Consider the following 23,276-nt stretch of genomic DNA (forward strand, 5'->3'; position numbering starts at 1 on the left):
TAAAAATATGATGAAAGATTAAAAGACAAATCAAACAGATTAAAACCAGTGGTCAAGGCGACACATCAGGACCCTATTGTTGTATTATATATACATAATATAAATATAAATATATATCAAGAAAAAGAAATGGGGAAATTAAATCAATTATTATTGGTTTGAATGAAGAAATGGTCCAAAACTAAGTGTTTTGTTTAGACCTTTAGGATACACAGTGTCCAAAGTCTATATCCATGTGCATTCTTGTTGGGCCAGTCTCATCACATTCCCATCACGTATGCCTGTAATGATATGATCAATGCCTTTTCCCTTGAGTAAAGAAGAATCACCATTGTGGAATTCTAAAAAATGTCTAGGTCTCATCTTTAGGGTATTAATATCCGTTTCAGTTTTAGCAGCATTGATATCCCGGACGTGCTCTCAAATCCGTACCTTTAACTCTCTTGTTGTCAATCCCACATAAATAAGGGAACAAGGGCATGTGGCATAATAAGTCACAGCCTTTGTTGTACAAGTGATGCAGTGGGTAATCTTATACATCTTGGTGCCAGCAGAATTGGCAAATTCAGTGCCCGTCTCCATATTGGGACATGCCACACATTTACCGCAAGGTTTACAACCCCATTTTGGTCCCGGAATAGAAGGAAAAAGTTTATTTAAGGTGGGTATATAATGACTAGATGTTAGTACATCCCCAATATTCCGACCACAACTTGCTGTTATGCTCATAGATGGTAAAACATATTGTTTAATAATTGGGTCGGTAAATAGCATGGACCAATACTTACCAATGCATTGGTGCATTGCATGCCACTGTGAGTGGTAATCCATAACAAGTCTGACCTTTTCAGCTCCCATCTGTTTTTTGGAGCTGTATAATAATTCATGCCGATTCGAAGCTCTAGCCTTGCCATTTGTTTATATCCACGATTTTTAAATCTTCTTTTTAATTCACATGCCTGTGATTCGAAGTCTATGTCACTTGAACAAATTCGCCTTAGGCATATGTGTATTTTTACTATTTTTCGTGGCTATTCTATGTGAATTGGGTTTTTGTACAATTATAATAGCCTTATACATATGGGGTTATCAGTATTATTATAGTGATAGTCTACTGTGGACACACTACATATACCCCTTGTTGACATTATTCGGCTTAAGTTACATGTAGTCATAGCATGTGATCATGGCACATGACCGCCCGCTGTGAAGTTCAGGCAGAGACTGAGCAGCAATCAGTGATGACGTCACTCAGGTTAGCCGTGGCCACAGATGGAGGTTCCCACGGTCCTCCACTTGTGACCGCAGGTAACTTAACCTCAGGTGACTTCAGTGACCTCACCTGAGTTCATTCACAGCTCATCACGTGACTCACTCAGACTCTGCCTGAAACTCACAGTGTACATAAGAAATACTGTGTATAGAAGCACAGAATAGGGTCTTACCAGGTAAGGTAACAGATAAGCCAAGGTCATTTCATTCACCTATAAGGGTTGTACCAGTCACAACTCCTAAACGCACATAATTGATAAAGTGAATTCAGATGTAATGAGGGAGATATCGGGTGTATGCCGCGCTATCACCAGAAAATCAGATGTTGATTATTTCATCTCTTTATGCTTTTATTCAGGTCGACGCATTTCTGAGAACTCTGTCTCCTTCATCAGGACTACAAGGAAAAATCAACAGTCTACTACAGAGGAAAGAACCTATATATATATATATATATATATATATACGGTAGATATACATACAGATACGTCAGAGGACCGCCCACTGTATTTCAAATACTGGCGGGACAATCGACTAATCAGATAATGGCAACAAGATTTAAGGCATAATGTATAAACGGACGACTTTAAAAGTCTTGGAAGTTTAACAAATATCGCAACAATATAGAAATTACAAAACAAAAAGCAAAAAGAGCAAAAGAATAATGCAGAAATATTTCTTGAAAATATTATTATTATTATGATTTATTTATAGCGCACCATTGATTCCATGGTGCTGTACATGAGAAGGGGGTTACATACAGAATACATATACAAGTTACAATAGACAGACTAGTACAGAGGGAAGGAGGAAAATATAACAGAATGCTTAGAGTCTAGAACTGTGGGATTTACAGGGGATCGTAGTAATACACTGGCTGGAGGCTCTATCCACAGCCCTATATAGGGGATCATGATAAATGATGGGAAGATAAGAAAGGTTATGGTATATTTTGTGTTAAAAAAGGGGGGGAGGGTTGTTTTAAAAAACTAAATTGATGATATTACAGAGAGAGTAAAAAAAAAAAATTAAAAACTTTGAATCTCACAATCGTGTATTATTTATCAAAGGGAAAAAAGAAAAAACTGAAGAAAAATAAAGAATTGCGTGTGTATAGTGACGGGTTGTGCAAAAATTCATATGCAGTGCGAATGTTCAGAGACCACAAGCAGGAAAGCCCTTATGGGTAAGCAGTGTTGAGAGGATTCATATAGTAGTGCAGACATAATATACAGTGTGTGTGCAGAGATCACGTGCGGCAATCGTACATATGAGGTTAACGTACTAGAAGGAGTACATATAAGCAAAAAAAGCAATATGGGTGAACATTTAAAAAATTTCTTTTTGTATAAGGGCCCTAAACAGACCCAGTTAGAACCCCTGGAGGTGGCGGTCCGCCTGCGGGTTTTCATGTTGTGCAAATACAGATGAAGCCGCTCAGGAAGCAATGAAGAAAAATCCATGGAGGAATGTAATTAATGAACATTTCTTCAGTTTTAAAAACAAAAAGGAATGTTGAAATAATGAATTTTAATTGAATTAAAGAATATTGGTTATTGGTGGGGAGTGTTGATGTGCACCATATATTTATATTCCTCAGTATAATGATTCTAGCTGTGAAGGTTCAGAAAGCGAGTGCCAGAGCAAAGCAGGAGTGCGCATGCGTGAGGGGTAACAGGAGTTCAGGTCCATGGGAGAGAACCACACCGCGCATGCGTGGGGGTTAAAAGAGTTCAGACAATAGGAATTTCCTCACTGCGTCTGCGCAGATTACGGAAAGTTCACAAGCTTCAAACGAGAAGCCCTCCCGCATGACTACAGTGCGAAGGACAGTGCCGGAATAACCACACACAGGACCCCATAATCACGCACCCCATCCCTCAATTAGAAACATGAATCATTAACATCAATCATATACAATTTATAGTTATATAAATGTATAAATATAAACATTATTAAAATGAAACATATTTAAAAGTCGAGACCTGAATTAAGATAAATTAAAATTAATATAATATAAATAAATAATATAAAACCAAGAAATCTATTAAATTGAGTAAAAATAGATCAGTAAAATAATATTAATAAAACAAATATGTCACCTCATTAAAACCTATAGGCTTCAAAGTGTTTAATTTGTATATCCAGAATGTTTCTTTTGTACTTAATACCTCCACTCTATTAGGGGTATTAAGAGGGATCTGATCGATGGGGTCACCCTTAAGCCATATTTTGATTATGAACTATCGTACAATGCCTAGAGAGACTGTGTAGTAAAAAAACTGTTTTAATATTCCGCCTGTGGGAATGAAGTCTGTTGTGGAGTGTTTAAGAGGTCCTGCCCACATACTGTTTATTACACTCGCATGGAGTGTTTGAGAGGTCCTGCCCACATACTGTTTATTACACTCGCATGGAGTGTTTGAGAGGTCCTGCCCACATATTGTTTATTACACTCGCATGGAGTGTTTAAGAGGTCCTGCCCACATACTGTTTATTACACTCGCATGGAGTGTTTGAGAGGTCCTGCCCACATATTGTTTATTACACTCGCATTCTATCAGGTATACAATAAAATAAGACTGGCATCTGAGAGGGCCCTTTATCAGAAAATCTTCCGAACAGAGGAAGAGCAGAAGAATTTCCTCTTATGTTGGATGTTGGATTGACTTACAGAATAAACAGTTTTTTGCAAAGTATCAATATGAGCCTGCTTGCAACACAGAGTTCATTGTACCTTGTAGCTTCAGGCGCCACAGGGTACTGCACCTCATCTAGGGTGCAGTATTCATCTTGGATATGGAGGAGGTCATCACCGGTAAACCACCATAAGACATCCAACACATGACATGGGAGCTCTTTCACTGGGACTGGGCAAGGGTAGGTGCCGGGGGTGGCCATCATGAGGTATGGGACCTCCTGCCCACTGGTTCAGCAACCCAGGAGGCGGGGCACCTTCAAGGGAAGTAAAGAAGCCATCTCACACAGAATTCAGTGAGCGCCAGGTCAGCACCCAGGAAGGGGGTCGAGAAGGCATCAGGAAGAGACGTCAGGAAAAAATGACAGAATAGAAAGGGGCCCATGGTCTGGAGGTGGAGATTCAACCCAGGTTCTTAGGAATAAGGGGAATCCCAGGGTTCGCGAGGAGTGCAGCAACCACCGATGACCCGTTCAGAAGCTGGGGTGGAGGGAAGACCACTAGAGAGGACACACAGAAGGAAGCATCGGCTTTGACCCCCTAACTATCCTAGATTGGCTGGAACTTCTCAACCTGCTGGGGGCTACAATATTTCTCAAGGTAGTGGCCCTTCTAAAACTGATACCCAGATGAGTAGGCATAACATCGTTTAAAATAGGATCTTTTAATAACATGTTCCAATGTTTTTCCAAAACGTTTCTAATAAAAACATTGTCATTACTGTATGTGGTAATGAAATTTGTCGTGAAATCATGCAAATTACTGGATTCATAAAAAGCAGTTCTGGGTTTAAATTACCTTGGCTTATCTGTTACCTTACCTGGTAAGACCCTGTTCTGCGCTTTTATCCACTGTATTTCCTACGTACACTGTGATGGTCAGGCACAGACTGAGTGAGTCGCATGATGAGCGGTGAATGAACTCAGGTGAGGTCACTGAAGTCACCTGAGGTCAAGTTACCTGCGGTCACAAGTGGAGGACTATAGGAACCTCCACCTGTGGTCGCAACTAACCTAATTAACGTCACCACTGATCGCTGATCAGGCTCTGTCTGAGCCTCATAGCAGGTGATCATGTGCCATAATCGCTCACTGTGACTTTACATGTAGCAGAGCTTTAATCGTTGTGGGACCTCGTGTGAATTATGTTGGACCTGCACGGGTGTTTTGGGGATTAATAAACTGGTAAAAGAGGGTAAACGCTACATACACATTGTGCACCCACGACTCTGCTACATAGATATCATACATACACAGCTCTGCTACGTAGACGTCGTACACACATGGCACTGTTCCGTACACATCGTACACATGCGGCTCTGCTCCATATACGTCATACACACATATTCAGTGACTTGTGATCAAGAGCGATCAGATCTAAACATCTTTATTTTAAAGTTGTTCAAGAAATCTTCTCCTCACCTCAACTTATCAATAAAGAATTCAATTTAGCAAAGATTGAAATAAGAGTGTGAAGGGGTCACATACATACGCAACAGGGGTCACATACATACGCAACAATGGTTTACTAAAACCGTCCACTGACACCTCACCTCACTGTTTGCACGCCAATATAGGACTACACTGAGGAGCTGATCATGTGACCCCTGACTCCTCCCCTCCATGTGACATCATCACAGGTCCTGTAAGCACAGAGCGGCCATATATCTAGTGTGCGGCTCTGCAGGTGGAGGTAGGTGCAGGGTATTATATATCTAGTGTGCGGCTCTGCAGGTGGAGGTAGGTGCAGGGTATTATATATCTAGTGTGCGGCTCTGCAGGTGGAGGTAGGTGCAGGGTATTATATATCTAGTGTGCGGCTCTGCAGGTGGAGGTAGGTGCAGGGTATTATATATCTAGTGTGCGGCTCTGCAGGTGGAGGTAGGTGCAGGGTATTATATATCTAGTGTGCGGCTCTGCAGGTGGAGGTAGGTGCAGGGTATTATATATCTAGTGTGCGGCTCTGCAGGTGGAGGTAGGTGCAGGGTATTATATCTCTAGTGTGCGGCTCTGCAGGTGGAGGTAGGTGCAGGGTATTATATATCTAGTGTGCGGCTCTGCAGGTGGAGGTAGGTGCAGGGTATTATATATCTAGTGTGCGGCTCTGCAGGTGGAGGTAGGTGCAGGGTATTATATATCTAGTGTGCGGCTCTGCAGGTGGAGGTAGGTGCAGGGTATTATATATCTAGTGTGCGGCTCTGCAGGTGGAGGTAGGTGCAGGGTATTATATATCTAGTGTGCGGCTCTGCAGGTGGAGGTAGGTGCAGGGTATTATATATCTAGTGTGCGGCTCTGCAGGTGGAGGTAGGTGCAGGGTATTATATATCTAGTGTGCGGCTCTGCAGGTGGAGGTAGGTGCAGGGTATTATATATCTAGTGTGCGGCTCTGCAGGTGGAGGTAGGTGCAGGGTATTATATATCTAGTGTGCGGCTCTGCAGGTGGAGGTAGGTGCAGGGTATTATATATCTAGTGTGCGGCTCTGCAGGTGGAGGTAGGTGCAGGGTATTATATATCTAGTGTGCGGCTCTGCAGGTGGAGGTAGGTGCAGGGTATTATATATCTAGTGTCCGGCTCTGCAGGAGGAGGTAGGTGCATGGTATTATATATCTAGTGTGCGGCTCTGCAGGTGGAGGTAGGTGCAGGGTATTATATATCTAGTGTGCGGCTCTGCAGGTGGAGGTAGGTGCAGGGTATTATATATCTAGTGTGCGGCTCTGCAGGTGGAGGTAGGTGCAGGGTATTATATATCTAGTGTGCGGCTCTGCAGGTGGAGGTAGGTGCAGGGTATTATATATCTAGTGTGCGGCTCTGCAGGTGGAGGTAGGTGCAGGGTATTATATATCTAGTGTGCGGCTCTGCAGGAGGAGGTAGGTGCAGGGTATTATATATCTAGTGTGCGGCTCTGCAGGTGGAGGTAGGTGCAGGGTATTATATATCTAGTGTGCGGCTCTGCAGGTGGAGGTAGGTGCAGGGTATTATATATCTAGTGTGCGGCTCTGCAGGTGGAGGTAGGTGCAGGGTATTATATATCTAGTGTGCGGCTCTGCAGGTGGAGGTAGGTGCAGGGTATTATATATCTAGTGTGCGGCTCTGCAGGTGGAGGTAGGTGCAGGGTATTATATATCTAGTGTGCGGCTCTGCAGGTGGAGGTAGGTGCAGGGTATTATATATCTAGTGTGCGGCTCTGCAGGTGGAGGTAGGTGCAGGGTATTATATATCTAGTGTCCGGCTCTGCAGGTGGAGGTAGGTGCAGGGCATTATATATCTAGTGTGCGGCTCTGCAGGTGGAGGTAGGTGCAGGGCATTATATATCTAGTGTGCGGCTCTGCAGGTGGAGGTAGGTGCAGGGTATTATATATCTAGTGTGCGGCTCTGCAGGAGGAGGTAGGTGCAGGGTATTATATATCTAGTGTGCGGCTCTGCAGGAGGAGGTAGGTGCAGGGTATTATATATCTAGTGTGCGGCTCTGCAGGTGGAGGTAGGTGCAGGGCATTATATATCTAGTGTGCGGCTCTGCAGGTGGAGGTAGGTGCAGGGCATTATATATCTAGTGTGCGGCTCTGCAGGTGGAGGTAGGTGCAGGGTATTATATATCTAGTGTGCGGCTCTGCAGGAGGAGGTAGGTGCAGGGTATTATATATCTAGTGTGCGGCTCTGCAGGAGGAGGTAGGTGCAGGGTATTATATATCTAGTGTGCGGCTCTGCAGGTGGAGGTAGGTGCAGGGTATTATATATCTAGTGTGCGGCTCTGCAGGTGGAGGTAGGTGCAGGGTATTATATATCTAGTGTGCGGCTCTGCAGGTGGAGGTAGGTGCAGGGTATTATATATCTAGTGTGCGGCTCTGCAGGTGGAGGTAGGTGCAGGGTATTATATATCTAGTGTGCGGCTCTGCAGGTGGAGGTAGGTGCAGGGTATTATATATCTAGTGTGCGGCTCTGCAGGTGGAGGTAGGTGCAGGGTATTATATATCTAGTGTGCGGCTCTGCAGGTGGAGGTAGGTGCAGGGTATTATATATCTGTGTGCGGCTCTGCAGGTGGAGGTAGGTGCAGGGTATTATATATCTAGTGTGCGGCTCTGCAGGTGGAGGTAGGTGCAGGGTATTATATATCTAGTGTGCGGCTCTGCAGGTGGAGGTAGGTGCAGGGTATTATATATCTAGTGTGCGGCTCTGCAGGAGGAGGTAGGTGCAGGGTATTATATATCTAGTGTGCGGCTCTGCAGGTGGAGGTAGGTGCAGGGTATTATATATCTAGTGTGCGGCTCTGCAGGAGGAGGTAGGTGCAGGGTATTATATATCTAGTGTGCGGCTCTGCAGGTGGAGGTAGGTGCAGGGTATTATATATCTAGTGTGCGGCTCTGCAGGTGGAGGCAGGTGCAGGGTATTATATATCTAGTGTGCGGCTCTGCAGGTGGAGGCAGGTGCAGGGTATTATATATCTAGTGTGCGGCTCTGCAGGTGGAGGCAGGTGCAGGGTATTATATATCTAGTGTGCGGCTCTGCAGGTGGAGGCAGGTGCAGGGTATTATATATCTAGTGTGCGGCTCTGCAGGTGGAGGTAGGTGCAGGGTATTATATATCTAGTGTGCGGCTCTGCAGGTGGAGGTAGGTGCAGGGTATTATATATCTAGTGTGCGGCTCTGCAGGTGGAGGTAGGTGCAGGGTATTATATATCTAGTGTGCGGCTCTGCAGGTGGAGGTAGGTGCAGGGTATTATATATCTAGTGTGCGGCTCTGCAGGTGGAGGTAGGTGCAGGGTATTATATATCTAGTGTGCGGCTCTGCAGGAGGAGGTAGGTGCAGGGTATTATATATCTAGTGTGCGGCTCTGCAGGTGGAGGTAGGTGCAGGGTATTATATATCTAGTGTGCGGCTCTGCAGGTGGAGGTAGGTGCAGGGTATTATATATCTAGTGTGCGGCTCTGCAGGAGGAGGTAGGTGCAGGGTATTATATATCTAGTGTGCGGCTCTGCAGGTGGAGGTAGGTGCAGGGTATTATATATCTAGTGTGCGGCTCTGCAGGTGGAGGTAGGTGCAGGGTATTATATATCTAGTGTGCGGCTCTGCAGGTGGAGGTAGGTGCAGGGTATTATATATCTAGTGTGCGGCTCTGCAGGAGGAGGTAGGTGCAGGGTATTATATATCTAGTGTGCGGCTCTGCAGGTGGAGGTAGGTGCAGGGTATTATATATCTAGTGTGCGGCTCTGCAGGTGGAGGTAGGTGCAGGGTATTATATATCTAGTGTGCGGCTCTGCAGGTGGAGGTAGGTGCAGGGTATTATATATCTAGTGTGCGGCTCTGCAGGTGGAGGTAGGTGCAGGGTATTATATATCTAGTGTGCGGCTCTGCAGGTGGAGGTAGGTGCAGGTTATTATATATCTAGTGTGCGGCTCTGCAGGTGGAGGTAGGTGCAGGGTATTATATATCTAGTGTGCGGCTCTGCAGGTGGAGGTAGGTGCAGGGTATTATATATCTAGTGTGCGGCTCTGCAGGTGGAGGTAGGTGCAGGGTATTATATATCTAGTGTGCGGCTCTGCAGGTGGAGGTAGGTGCAGGTTATTATATATCTAGTGTGCGGCTCTGCAGGTGGAGGTAGGTGCAGGGTATTATATATCTAGTGTGCGGCTCTGCAGGTGGAGGTAGGTGCAGGGTATTATATATCTAGTGTGCGGCTCTGCAGGTGGAGGTAGGTGCAGGTTATTATATATCTAGTGTGCGGCTCTGCAGGTGGAGGTAGGTGCAGGGTATTATATATCTAGTGTGCGGCTCTGCAGGAGGAGGTAGGTGCAGGGTATTATATATCTAGTGTGCGGCTCTGCAGGTGGAGGTAGGTGCAGGGTATTATATATCTAGTGTGCGGCTCTGCAGGTGGAGGTAGGTGCAGGGTATTATATATCTAGTGTGCGGCTCTGCAGGTGGAGGTAGGTGCAGGGTATTATATATCTAGTGTGCGGCTCTGCAGGTGGAGGTAGGTGCAGGGTAATATATATCTAGTGTGCGGCTCTGCAGGTGGAGGTAGGTGCAGGGTATTATATATCTAGTGTGCGGCTCTGCAGGTGGAGGTAGGTGCAGGGTATTATATATCTAGTGTGCGGCTCTGCAGGTGGAGGTAGGTGCAGGGTATTATATATCTAGTGTGCGGCTCTGCAGGTGGAGGTAGGTGCAGGGTATTATATATCTAGTGTGCGGCTCTGCAGGTGGAGGTAGGTGCAGGGTATTATATATCTAGTGTGCGGCTCTGCAGGTGGAGGTAGGTGCAGGGTAATATATATCTAGTGTGCGGCTCTGCAGGTGGAGGTAGGTGCAGGGTATTATATATCTAGTGTGCGGCTCTGCAGGTGGAGGTAGGTGCAGGGTATTATATATCTAGTGTGCGGCTCTGCAGGTGGAGGTAGGTGCAGGGTATTATATATCTAGTGTGCGGCTCTGCAGGAGGAGGTAGGTGCAGGGTATTATATATCTAGTGTGCGGCTCTGCAGGTGGAGGTAGGTGCAGGGTATTATATATCTAGTGTGCGGCTCTGCAGGTGGAGGTAGGTGCAGGTTATTATATATCTAGTGTGCGGCTCTGCAGGTGGAGGTAGGTGCAGGGTATTATATATCTAGTGTGCGGCTCTGCAGGTGGAGGTGTGTGGAGATTCCCCATTACTGGGGCAGGCGGCATTAACCCCTTCAGCTCTGAGACTTTCTTGGTGTTTTTCTCTCACTGATTTCTATGAATCGTGAGGTTTTTGTTCCTTTTCCTCTGATAGATACAGACGCCCCAACTATGAGAGGCCGGAAGTGAGGAAACCCGTCTGCCCTCAGTCCTCGCCCCTTTTTGCCCTCGGCCCCTTTCTGCCCTCAGTCCTCGGCCCCTTTCTGCCCTCAGTCCTCGGCCCCTTTCTGCCCTCAGTCCTCGGCCCCTTTCTGCCCCCACAAAATATAATGTTCCCCCAGAATGTTCTCATTATATGTTTCCCCTTATTATCTCCAGTAATTATATTATTACAGCGGATTCTCTATGATGTTACATCGTCATCTTCTCCCCATTCAGGTCCCTACAATATCGGATCCTCTCAGTGGAGACCTTCTATAGAAGAGAATTCTCCTGATTGCCCCGTGAAGGATGGATATGGACAGGGACAAGATGGCGGAGAGGATATTACACCTCACCCTAGAGATCCTCTTCCGGCTTACTGGAGAGGTGAGAGATTCTGATGACGTCACATTACATCATTCTTATCTATGGGAATAACAGATGGACAGAACTGGAGAGGTGAGGACTCTGGAAATGTCTGGAGTGAGATTTATTACTGTGTCTCTCCATAACCAGGATTACACAGTAGTGAAGAAGACCTCTAGTGAGCGCTGTCAGGCCCCTGTGTCTGAGGGATGGGGAAGACCCCTGAGTCCAATCACGGGGCCTCCACCTCACCCCCCGATACATGAGGACATCAATGACCAGAAGATCCTAGAACTCACCTACAAGATGATTGAGCTGCTGACTGGAGAGGTGACACTGCTGGGAATGCTGGGACATTATACAGTAACGCTATGAAGGGATCGGGGGTGACGGTATCATTGTATGTGTCAGGTTCCTATAAGGTGTCAGGACGTCACCGTCTATTTCTCCATGGAGGAGTGGGAGTATTTAGAAGGACACAAAGATCTGTACAAGGACGTCATGATGGCGGTTCCCCAGCCCCTCACATCACCAGGTAATAGACAGGAGTAAATACACACGGCCTATAATTATCTGTATGTAAGGAATGAATTCAGTCCCTGTATGTGTCTCCTCCAGGTCTATCCAGTAAGAGGACAACACCAGAGAGATGTCCCCGTCCTCTTCTCCCACAGGACTGTAAACAAGAAGACCCCGATGTTCCTCAGGATCATCAGGTAGATGGAGAGAAGGTGCCATGAAATCTCCCTATGATGTGTAGACGGCTGTGAAGGTCTTGTGCTCAGTCTTGTTTTATCCTCCAGTATTATATGTGTTACTAGATGGTGGCCCGATTCTAACGCATCGGGTATTCTAGAATTTATTGTGGAGTTAATATATGATTTTTGTTATATATATATATATATATATATATATATATATATAGATGTTGAGTGTAGTTGCCAAGTGTTTGTGTAGGGCGCTGTAAATGTTCTGGGTGTTGCCTGGGTGTGGGGGTGTGTGAGAGCGGTGTTTGTGTGTTGCGTTGTTTGTGGAGCGCTGTGTGTGTTGCGCGGTTTGTGTGTGGGTGTTTGTGGGGTGCATGTGTGTTTTGGGGTGAGGTATGTTTTGTGCATTGTGTATGTATTGCGCAGTGTGTGTGTATATTTGTCTTTGTGTGTCGCGGTGTTTATGTGTGCGTGGTGTTTTATGTGTTGGATGTTGTGTATGTGCGGCGTTCTCTGTGTGTGGGTGTGGTGTGTTTTGGGGTAGGTGTGGACCCCCATCGCGCTCCATCCCTCATGCTGCGCACCCCCCCATCGTGCTCCATCCCCCATGCTGCGCACCCCTCAGAGAGGAGTATAATAGGAGGAGTATAATAGGAGGAGTATAATAGGAGTAGTCCTGGGGGGAGAGGAGGATAATAGGAGGAGTAGTCCTGGAGGTGAGGGGAGAGGAGTATAATACAGGAGGAGTAGTCCTGGAGGTGAGGGGAGAGGAGTATAATACAGGAGGAGTAGTCCTGGAGGTGAGGGGAGAGGAGTATAATACAGGAGGAGTAGTCCTGGAGGTGAGGAGTATAATAGGAGGAGTAGTCCTGGGGAGAGAGGAGTATAATAGGAGGAGTAGTCCTGGGGAGAGAGGAGTATAATAGGAGGAGTAGTCCTGGAGGTGAGGAGTATAATAGGAGGAGTAGTCCTGGGGATAGAGGATTATAATAGGAGGAGTAGTCCTGGAAGGAGAGGAGTATAATAGGAGGAGTAGTCCTGGAGGTGAGGGGAGAGGAGTATAATAGGAGGAGTAGTCCTGGGTGAGAGGAGTATAATAGGAGGAGTAGTCCTGGAGGTGAGGAGTATAATATGAGGAGTAGACCTGGGGATAGAGGATTATAATAGGAGGAGTAGTCCTGGGTGAGAGGAGTATAATAGGAGGAGGAGTCCTGGAGGTGAGGGGAGAGGAGTATAATAGGAGGAGTAGTCCAGGGGAGAGAGGAGTATAATAGGAGGAGTAGTCCTGGGGGGAGAGGAGTATAATAGGAGGAGTAGTCCTGGGGAGAGAGGAGTATAATATGAGGAGTAGACCTGGGGGGAGAGGAGTATAATAGGAGGAGCAGACCTGGGGGGAGAGGAGTATAATATGAGGAGGAGTTCTGGGAGAGAGGATTATAATAGGTGGAGTAGTCCTGGGGGGGAGGTGTATAGGTGCCCAATGTATGCGGGGGGCTGAGCCGAGCAGCCAATGCGTGAGGGGGGCTGAGCCGAGCGGCCAATGTATTCGGGGGGGCTCCATGTGGCCTCCTCTCCCCTGCAGCGTCCTTGTGGCCTCCTCTCCCCTGCAGCGTCCATGTGGCCTCCTCTCCCCTGCAGCGTCCATGTGGCCTCCTCTCCCCTGCAGCGTCCATGTGGCCTCCTCTCCCCTGCAGCGTCCATGTGGCCTCCTCTCCCCTGCAGCGTCCATGTGGCCTCCTCTCCCCTGCAGCGTCCATGTGGCCTCCTCTCCCCTGCAGCGTCCATGTGGCCTCCTCTCCCCTGCAGCGTCCATGTGGCCTCCTCCTGGCCTGCAGGGTCCATGTGGCCTCCTCCTGGCCTGCAGGGTCCATGTGGCCTCTTCCTGTCCTGCAGGGTCCATGTGGCCTCTTCCTGTCCTGCAGGGTCCATGTGGCCTCTTCCTGTCCTGCAGGGTCCATGTGGCCTCTTCCTGGCCTGCAAGGTCCATGTGGCCTCTTCCTGGCCTGCAGGGTCCATGTGGCCTCCTTCTGGCCTGCAGGGTCCATGTGGCCTCCTCCTGGCCTGCAGGGTCCATGTGGCCTCCTCCTGCCCTGCAGGGTCCATGTGGCCTCCTCCTGGCCTGCAGGGTCCATGTGGCCTCCTCCTGGCCTGCAGGGTCCATGTGGCCTCCTCCTGCCCTGCAGGGTCCATGTGGCCTCCTCCTGGCCTGCAGGGTCCATGTGGCCTCCTCCTGGCCTGCAGGGTCCATGTGGCCTCCTCCTGGCCTGCAGGGTCCATGTGGCCTCCTCCTGGCCTGCAGGGTCCATGTGGCCTCCTCCTGGCCTGCAGGGTCCATGTGGCCTCCTCCTGGCCTGCAGGGTCCATGTGGCCTCCTCCTGGCCTGCAGGGTCCATGTGGCCTCCTCCTGGCCTGCAGCGTCCATGTGGCCTCCTCCTGCCCTGCATAGTCGCATCTTCGGCTCACAGAGCGCTTACTTGCTCCAAGTGCCGGCAGCCTCTTTTCCGTCTTCCTCCGCGGCACTCTGCACACTGACAGGCGGCAATATGGTGAGGTAATCTCACCATGCTCCCGTGACCTCTGCAGTGTCATCACGCCGCCGGACGCCGGGTCAGAGAGAAAACTGGCTCCACTGAACCTGGAAGTGTGGCTTGCACGGAGGTACGGGGATTCATTTGTATCGGCATCTTAAAGACGTCGATACAAATGAATACAGGGAACTGGATCGCCGACGCTGATTGTTGCCGGTTCGGCGCACTGGTTGTTATTTTAACAACCGGTTTGCCCGAACCAGACAGAACCAGCTGAATCCCACCCTTGAGCTGAGGCGAGCGGCCAATGTGTGCGGGGGGCGGGGCTGAGGCAAGCGGTCAATGTGTGCTGAGGGCAGGGCTGAGGCAAGCGGCCAATGTGTGCGGGGGGCAGGGCTTAGCCGAGCGGCCAATGTGTGCGGGGAGGTGAGGTGAGCGGCCAATGCGCCGGTTGTCACTGTAATGATGTTATTTTGGAGCAAGACAGACAGAATAAGGCAATTATATATATAGATACTTGTGTAATGAGAGCGGTGGAGATGGCAGGATTAGAGATGATCATAGATGGGACTTCTCCATCTGTCTGTGACTTTTACAATATTTGTTTCAGGGTGAAGATCTTCCCCATATTAATACTACAGAGACATATGTGAGGGGTGATGAGCGGAGTAAAGAGGAGATTCCTACAGATAACCGCCTAGGTGAGTAGTGACCACTAAATGCAGAGAAGTCACAGATTCTTCTCAGTCACCGGCTGTGGCTGCTTTATCAGGGTTGTAGTCTGGCTATATCAAATGGTCACCATTCTGCTGCTAGACCACCACATGTTCCTCCACCCAAAACTGCCCCCATTATTTTGAGCATTGGACGACCTTCTGTTGGAGTGAGACTTGTATCAGCCAGATCTTACAGGTAGGATCCACCCTATCCCCTGAAATTAGTGTACCGCCCCGCGCTCGGCTGCAGCCGAGCCGCTCGGATCCGGGCTCGTTGGTGGGTGGCTCAAGCGCCTCCGGACCCGGGGGTCACTTCGCTCTGAAAGTGTGCTGGCGCTACTTAGGGGGAGGTAGGTAGGTGCACGGCCGGAGCCGTGTTTAAGTTCGTGACGCCACCCACGGGTTGTGGTGAAGGTGGACACCACCACTGCAGTTACGGGGCACCCAGGGGAGATGGTTATGCAGCAAGATGTTAACCCCTCCGTGGGCAGGGATGATGGCCCCGGGACTCGTTGGGGGAGAGTAGCTGGGCGGTGCGCGGCCGGATGGCACTGTTGTAGTCACTGTTATTGACACACACAAGTCTCTGATGAACAAAGTTGATGGTGGTCGGTGCCCGCAGCCGGCTGCGTCTCGTCCCCCACCCAGTTTGGTGGTCTTTGCCTTTCTCCTGCACCATGTAGTGTATGCTTCAGCAACGGGAGTCCGCTCCCCGGCTTTGTATATGTCGGAGGAGCCCGTTTGCCCACAGACCCTGGCCCGTGGGATCTCTCTGCCTGTGCGGTGACTTTCTATCCCCCTCGGTGGGCTGTTGTCTTCAGTCGGGACTTGGGTTGGAAAGGACCTAAGGTGCAGACCGCAATCAGTTGATTAACTCAGTCCAGTGGCTTCTGGACCTCGTTTCAGGATTTGAGTAACCCCCTTTGTGCTCCGGTTTCCGAGTCGGTTCCCCGGGTCGATACCGGCGGGCCACTACCCTGTCCCCGCCCACCACGGTTCCACCGAGCCGTCTTCCCAGCTCCTGCAGGCTAGGCCACCATCTGCCTCCTAGCCAAAGGTGCCCGGGCTCCAACCCCGGCACCTGTCAGACTTCTTCACTCCTCACTCCACTCACAACTGAACTCAACTTGAACTCACTCTATTTTCCTGCCTCAGGCCCTCTGGACTCCTCGGTGGGAATGGTCAACCGCCTGGCTCCGCCTCCCTGGTTTGTCCATAAAGCTCTGCGGGAGGTGACTAGGGTTTATGGTTTGGCTGGTGTTACCTTATTGGGGAACAGGTGTAATGCGGGGGTCTACCTGTGACTACCTGGCTAGTCCAGGGCGTCACATTATAAAATCATGGCAAGAAAAATCTAATCTGTATGGTGGACCCCTAAGAGAAAGCGGAGGGTAATGATGCTGGTGACGTCCTAGATTCTTAGTTTGGTGCCGTGTTCACCAGGTGAATATAGATTGATTGCTCTCAGTGGGAGAAACAGAATAATAATCTTGTAGGTGATGAAGAGACCTCAGTAGTCTGAAAAGCTTGCTTTGTAACATCATTTATTATATTTTTGTTCTCCATTAATAAGTATCATAACTACAAGATTCTTATTGTTTCTCCCACTGAGAGCAATGAATCCATCTTCCTAGAATCTCGGCATCTTATTGATGGATCTTCCTTCTCTCCCTTCTGATGAATGTGCTGATAGGGGCGTTTTTATCGAACGTTGGGCACAGGGTAACTGTAACAGATGAGGGAGGTTAGGATTATCCCACAGTGGGTACATGGAGGCCGGGCAGCCCACCCACATCATTTCCAAAATTTAACCTCTTCACCCCATCTTCACATATTTTTCCTTTTTCCCTCCTTTTCTTCCAAGAAGCATAACCTTTTTATTTTTCAGTCAACATAGGCATATCAGGGATTATATTTTTTGCGGGATGAGTTGTACTTTTAAATTGTACTATTCATTTTATCATATAATGTACTGAAAAATGGGAAAAAAATTCCCAAGTGCAGTGAAATTGCAAAAAAGTGCAATTACACTTTGTTTTTTATTTACCATGTTCACTATGTGTTCCCATGTTCAGCCTCTGATGGTGAGGATAGGCTTGTGCTGGGAGGTAGCTGCCAGATGATATGCCAGGGAGTCTTTGCACTGTGATAGCGGACCGCAGGGATCGGTGATTGGAGACTTAGAGTCACTGATGTGGTTGGGTGCAGACAGGACAGCTGGTGTAAGCAGGTGTAGCGGATATGGCAGGCACAGCGGGTATAGATAGATACAGCATGTACAGTGGATACTAGAAAACAGACACGTGTTAACATACACAGCATAAGACTCAGCAGGTGGCATGGTAACTGACAACTAGCAACGCGTCTCTAAGGATTGACCACGTTGCCCAGGCACCTCCCATAGGGGGAGGATTACTTAAATACCTATTGCCCCTCAGCCATAGGTTGTGAGGAACTTATGGGTTAGGTGCACGCTGGCCCTTTAAGAATATATGAGCATGAACTAAACTCACTCCAGGGAGACCTGCACCAAGGAAAGGGTGCTGGACAGTGCGGAGATGCTGGTTACAGCGTTACTAGCTATTTTATAAATTATATCTTTAATATATAAAGCCTAGTGTATGTTTGTGTGTATGTCCGCTAAACGAATCCGCACCGTTGCATTTACAATCACAAAATTTTGCACAGCCACCTAATTTGATTCAGGGAACGTCATAGACTATATTTTGAGAGGAAAATTTAACACCACGCTTTACAGTTATTGGCCAAACAAACCCTTCTTACATTAAAGTCAATGGAGCTCAGAGCTGCAGGTCATTAATAGGAGCTGTGATTGGTTGCTATAGGCAACGAAGGACATTCTTAGTATAAGACAGTTTGTGTGAGATAATGATTAGTATAAGCAGCTTATGTGTGAGGTAATATGATATTGGCAGAGACTCGCACAGACACATACACAGAGACACACAAACACAGAGACAGACAGAGACACACAGAAACTGAGACACAGACACATAGAGACTGATACAGAGACACAGAGACTGATACAGAGACACAGAGAGAGAGAGAGAGACAGAGACACACAGAGCCAGAGACAAAAACAGACAGAGACACAAAGACTCACACACAGAGACAGACAGACAGAGAGACAGAGATACAGAGACACACAGAGATACAGAGACAGACCGAGACACACCCACAGACACCGAGACACACCCACAGACACACACACACACAGAGACACACCCAGAGACTGATAGAGACACACGCCCAGAGACAGAGAGACACACTCAGACACACACACACAGAAACAGACATACAGAGACACACACAGACATAGAGAAAGACACACGCAGACACAGAGAAACTTTCCTGGGCAACCGCGGGTACTACAGCTAGTTTATATATATTACTGAAAATAATTTTTATTCTTGGCAGAGGACTGTACCAGGAGATTTGAGGCACAACTGACATCTTCGATTTTTAAAACAGATAACCTTGATATCACACAAACTTTAACTGAAGTGAATGCCTCTGTTCCAGATATACCATCATCTCTTCAAAGCAAAGATCTATCATCTGATTCTCTTAAACAAGTCCTACCTTCTGATTCATCACAGACTATTAAGAAAAATAAATGTCACAAAAGCAGCATTAAAAATCGAAGTGCTCTTGCAGCAAAGAAGCCATTTTCAACTTCAGAAAATCAAAAAATTAATAAAAAAATTCACCCAGGGCAGAAAAGATTTTCTTCAGAATCTGTTAGTTACGAGAAAGGTCACACAGGGGAGATGCCAATTTCATGTTCAGAATGTGAGAAATGCTTTAACAAAAAATCACATCTTGTTGAACATCAGAGAACTCACACGGGGGAGAAGCCTTTCACATGTTCAGAATGTGAGAAATGCTTTAGCAAAAAATCATATCTTGTTTTACATCAGAGAACTCACACGGGGGAGAAGCCATATTCATGTGCAGAATGTGGAAAATGCTTTAACCAAAAATCAAGTCTTGTTACACATCAGAGAACTCACAAAGAGGAGAAGCCTTTTTCATGTTCAGAATGTGGGAGATGTTTTAACCAAAAATCACATCTTGTTACACACCAGACAATTCACACAGGGGAGAAGCCTTTTTCATGTTCAGATTGTGGGAAATGTTTTTCCAATCAATCATGTGTTGTTAGACATCAGAGAACTCACACAGGAGAGAAGCCTTTTTCATGTTCAGATTGTGGGAAATGTTTTTCCGATCAATCATGTGTTGTTACACACCAGAGAACTCACACAGGGGAGAAGCCTTTTTCATGTTCAGAATGTGGGAAATGTTTTGCAGCTCAATCATATCTTGTTAAACATCAGAGAACTCACACAGGGGAGAAACCTTATTCATGTTCAGAATGTGAGAGATGTTTTAACCGAAAATCACATCTTGTTACACATCAGATAACTCACACAGGGGAGAAGCCTTTTTCATGTTCAGAATGTGGGAGATGTTTTAACCAAAAAAAAAATCTTGTTACACACCAGACAATTCACACAGGGGAGAAGCCTTTTTCATGTTCAGAATGTGGGAAATGTTTTGCAAATCAATCATGTCTTGTTAAACATCAGAGAACTCACACAGGGGAGAAACCTTTTTCATGTTCAGAATGTGGGAGATGTTTTAACCGAAAATCACATCATGTTACACATCAGAGAACTCACACAGGGAAGAAGCCTTTTTCATGTTCAGAATGTGGGAAATGTTTTACAGATCAATCATGTGTTGTTAGACATCAGATAATTCACACAGGGGAGAAACCTTTTTCATGTTCAGAATGTGAGAGATGTTTTAACCGAAAATCAAATCTTGCAAAACACCAAAGAATTCACACAGGGGAAAAACCCTTGACATGTACAGAATGAGGGAAATATTAGACACACAAATGGATTATTTTTAAACATCACAAATCTTACAATGGTAAAAATAATTATCTGACCTAGAAGGTGAGAAATGTTATACTTAAAAATTATAATTTGTTGACCACTAATAAAATATTCACATGGGATACTAGAAGCCTTTTGGAAGTAGACATTAAACCATCTAATGCAATTTTTGACCACCCTACCATCTTCTCTCTTTTGTATTGGTTGAGGAGGTGGGGTGAAGGGGATCTCTCTTTTATTTTATTTGATATTTCTATTAGATCCTTAGAAACCCTTACCCCTTATTTAAGCCTTGCTGATTGGGAAGGGTGTGGCATTTCTAAATCGGTGGCTATTTATAGAGATTCTTAGTTAAAGTCCTTTTTGTAGATGGTTGAGAAATTTCGATTACATAGAAACTGTCTTTATTAATAGCTCCAAGTGAGACATCTCCTTAATGCTAGATCTGACTTTGGGTACAATTCACCTCCTCTCTCTCTACATAGACTTTATCAAAAAGGGAAATATAATATTAAAGGGGTCTCAATTTTATATAGTTTTCTAAACTCCTCGTTGGAAGATGTGAAGTTGTCATACATGATAAAATGGGAGCAAAAGTTATCTTTTACATTCTTCCCTCAACAATGGTGGGCCGCCTCGGAATGGACTTATAGGATATCAGCTTGTATAATTCACCTAGAACAAATGAAATACATTTATAGTGGTATCTGTTTCCAGGCAAATTGGCTCACATGATCCCGGATTATTCCCCTTTCTGTTGGAAAGGTTGTCTTCAGAAAGGCACGTTGGGGAATGAATGGTGGTCCTGGCCTAAAGTTATGGTATTTTGGGAGCAGGTGTTTGTTCTAATTTCATCTGTAACTGGTCTTCGTGTAATTATGGCTGATCCACTGGCAATCCTGAATATAGGACTCGATAACTTCCCTGAAAATGTGAAACCTGTTATTGCTGATATACTTACCTCGGCCAGACGATGTCAGGCTATAAAGTGGAAACTCCCTTCAGTTCCCTCGGTTGAGGAGCTTGTCAGGAAAATTAATACTCATTATGAATTTGCCCTTGTCCATAATATAGAGAGGAGAAAAGAAATTCAGAAAAATTGGGGTATTTCCTTCATGTGCTATTTATCCTATGGGGCTTTGATCTCTATATATGTTTTTGTTATTGATTCCTACATATAGAATAGACCGGATTGGTGTTCTTCCCCATCCTCCTTTTTTTTTTTTCTTCTTTTTCTTTATTTTGCTTAGTGGTGGTTGTTAATATTATCGTAGTGTTACGCCGATTGTGATTTGTATTGATTGTTGTTATGTGAAAAATTGAAATAAAATATATATTGTAAAAAAAATTTACATGTGGAGAAAATATAAATTTGAAAAAATTGAACTAGAAAACAAAAAAGAGACCGTGACAGTAAAGGCAAGTAAGTAAAGAAGAAAGGAAAGCAAGTTAGACGTTACATTAGAATTATAATATATACAGTTACTAATAGACGTCTATTTTCTAAAAATCAAATAAAAAGCAATATTCCATGTGCAGCTAACTTTTCCCATTGTTAGATATTTAAATATTCATTATATTGACAAGAGTATTGCACCGTCCCCCCAAAAATACCCAACATTCCTCCTCCCTCTTCTTCCTCACTCCCAATCTCAGCGATCTGCCATTCATTACAGTTACTTTCAGAGCACAATCTTCATGTCTGACCAATGTCTGTAACTTCTCTATACTACAATAATAACCATGCTCATATTACACATTACTATTTCCATCTACGACCCATTCCTTCTTTGTGGGAACATCTGCTGTGATTGAGTGTCTAAAATAATCCATGATTATCTATACAGAGACGTCATGTACAGAAATATTAGGGCTACAGCAACATCACATATGTTATACAGAAGAATAGTGCTGCCTCTATAGCTCTTTATACAATGACTTCTAGATCAGACAAGTGTTGAGGGCGGGGGCCGCTGCCGCTTCTCTCTCTCGGGGGCCTGTTCGGATCCGGGTTTCTGCTACAGCTCGAGTGGTGACCGGACCCGAGAGGGGGTATTTACAGGGGAGTTGTTGTGTCTGTGACGCCACCCGTGGGTTGCGGTGAGGGATGGTGGCACCGCCGCTTCCTGGTGATGGGACGCCCGGGGCTGATAGAGCGGGGAGCAAGGTGGCATCCCCTTCTCGGGGAGGTGGTCTGTGTTTGCATTTACAATATTTAATTATATATACAGTACAGACCAAATGTTTGGACACACCTCCTCATTCAAAGAGTTTTCTTTATTTTCATGACTTTAAAAATTGTAGATTCGCATTGAAGGCATCAAAACTGTGAATTAAAACATGTGGAATGAAATACTTAAGAAAAGTGTGAAACAACTGAAAATATGTCTTATATTCTAGGTTCTTCAAAGTAGCCCCCTTTTGCTTTCAGTACTACTTTGCACACTCTTGGTATTCTCTTGATGGGCTTCAAGAGGTAGTCATCGGAAATGGTTTTCCAACAGTCTTGAAGGAGTTCCCAGAGATGCTTAGCACTTGTTGGCCCTTTTGCCTTCACTCTGTGGTCCAGCTCACCCCAAACTATCTCGATTGGGTTCAGGTCTGGTGACTGTGGAGACCAGGTCATCTGGCGTAGCACCCCATCACTCTCCTTCTTAGTCAAGTAGCCCTTGCACAGCCTGGAGGTGTGTTTGGGGTCATTGTCCTGTTGAAAACTAAATTATGGTCCAACTAAACGCAAACTGGATGGAATAGCACACCGCTGCAAGATGCTGTGGCAGCTATGCTGGTTCAGTATGCTTTCAATTTTGAATAAATCCCCAACAGTGTCAGCAGCAAAGCAACCCCACACCATCACACCTCCTCCTCCATGCTGCAAGGTGGGAACCAGGCATGTAGAGTCCATCCATTCACCTTTTCTACAAAGACACGGTGGTTGGATCCAAAGATCTCAAATTTGGACTCATCAGACCAAAGCACAGATTTCCACTGGTCTAATGTCCATTCCTTGTGTTCTTTAGCCCAAACAAGTCTCTTCTGCTTGTTGCCTGTCCTTAGCAGTGGATTCCTAGCAGCGATTTTACCATGAAGGCCTGCTGCACAAAGTCTCCTCTTTTTTTTTTTTTTTTTTTAAATTCTTTATTTTCCAAATTTTTTAAATTTTTCAAAGGGAACCAGCATCATAACTAAGTACATTTGTTAGGACCATATCGGCCTTTTTGCAAATACATTCCATATGCCTCGGATTGGGTATAAAGCAAAAT

General features: G+C 46.1%; 2 protein-coding genes across 2 annotated transcripts in view; one reads left to right on the forward strand and one right to left on the reverse strand.

Moving 5' to 3' along the window:
• The window catches only part of LOC142258985 (uncharacterized), a 97,329-nt gene that overhangs the window by 35,669 nt on the left and 38,384 nt on the right, over positions 1-23,276 (reverse strand). Inside the window, exons 11-12 of the mRNA XM_075331526.1 lie at positions 20,044-20,066; positions 18,689-18,706 (exon numbers count right to left, since the gene is read on the reverse strand). Coding sequence (XP_075187641.1) covers positions 18,689-18,706; positions 20,044-20,066 — 41 coding nt within the window. The remainder of the gene's footprint in view (positions 1-18,688; positions 18,707-20,043; positions 20,067-23,276) is intronic.
• Positions 11,197-21,323, forward strand: LOC142258980 (uncharacterized). Its single transcript, XM_075331522.1, is given in 6 exon segments — positions 11,197-11,232; positions 11,234-11,464; positions 11,546-11,669; positions 11,753-11,850; positions 14,980-15,070; positions 18,524-21,323. Coding segments are annotated over 6 exon segments (2,049 nt in total). The 3' UTR covers positions 19,993-21,323.

The sequence above is a fragment of the Anomaloglossus baeobatrachus genome (genome assembly GCF_048569485.1).
Source record: "Anomaloglossus baeobatrachus isolate aAnoBae1 chromosome 5 unlocalized genomic scaffold, aAnoBae1.hap1 SUPER_5_unloc_20, whole genome shotgun sequence".
NCBI classification, from domain to species: Eukaryota; Metazoa; Chordata; class Amphibia; order Anura; family Aromobatidae; genus Anomaloglossus; species Anomaloglossus baeobatrachus.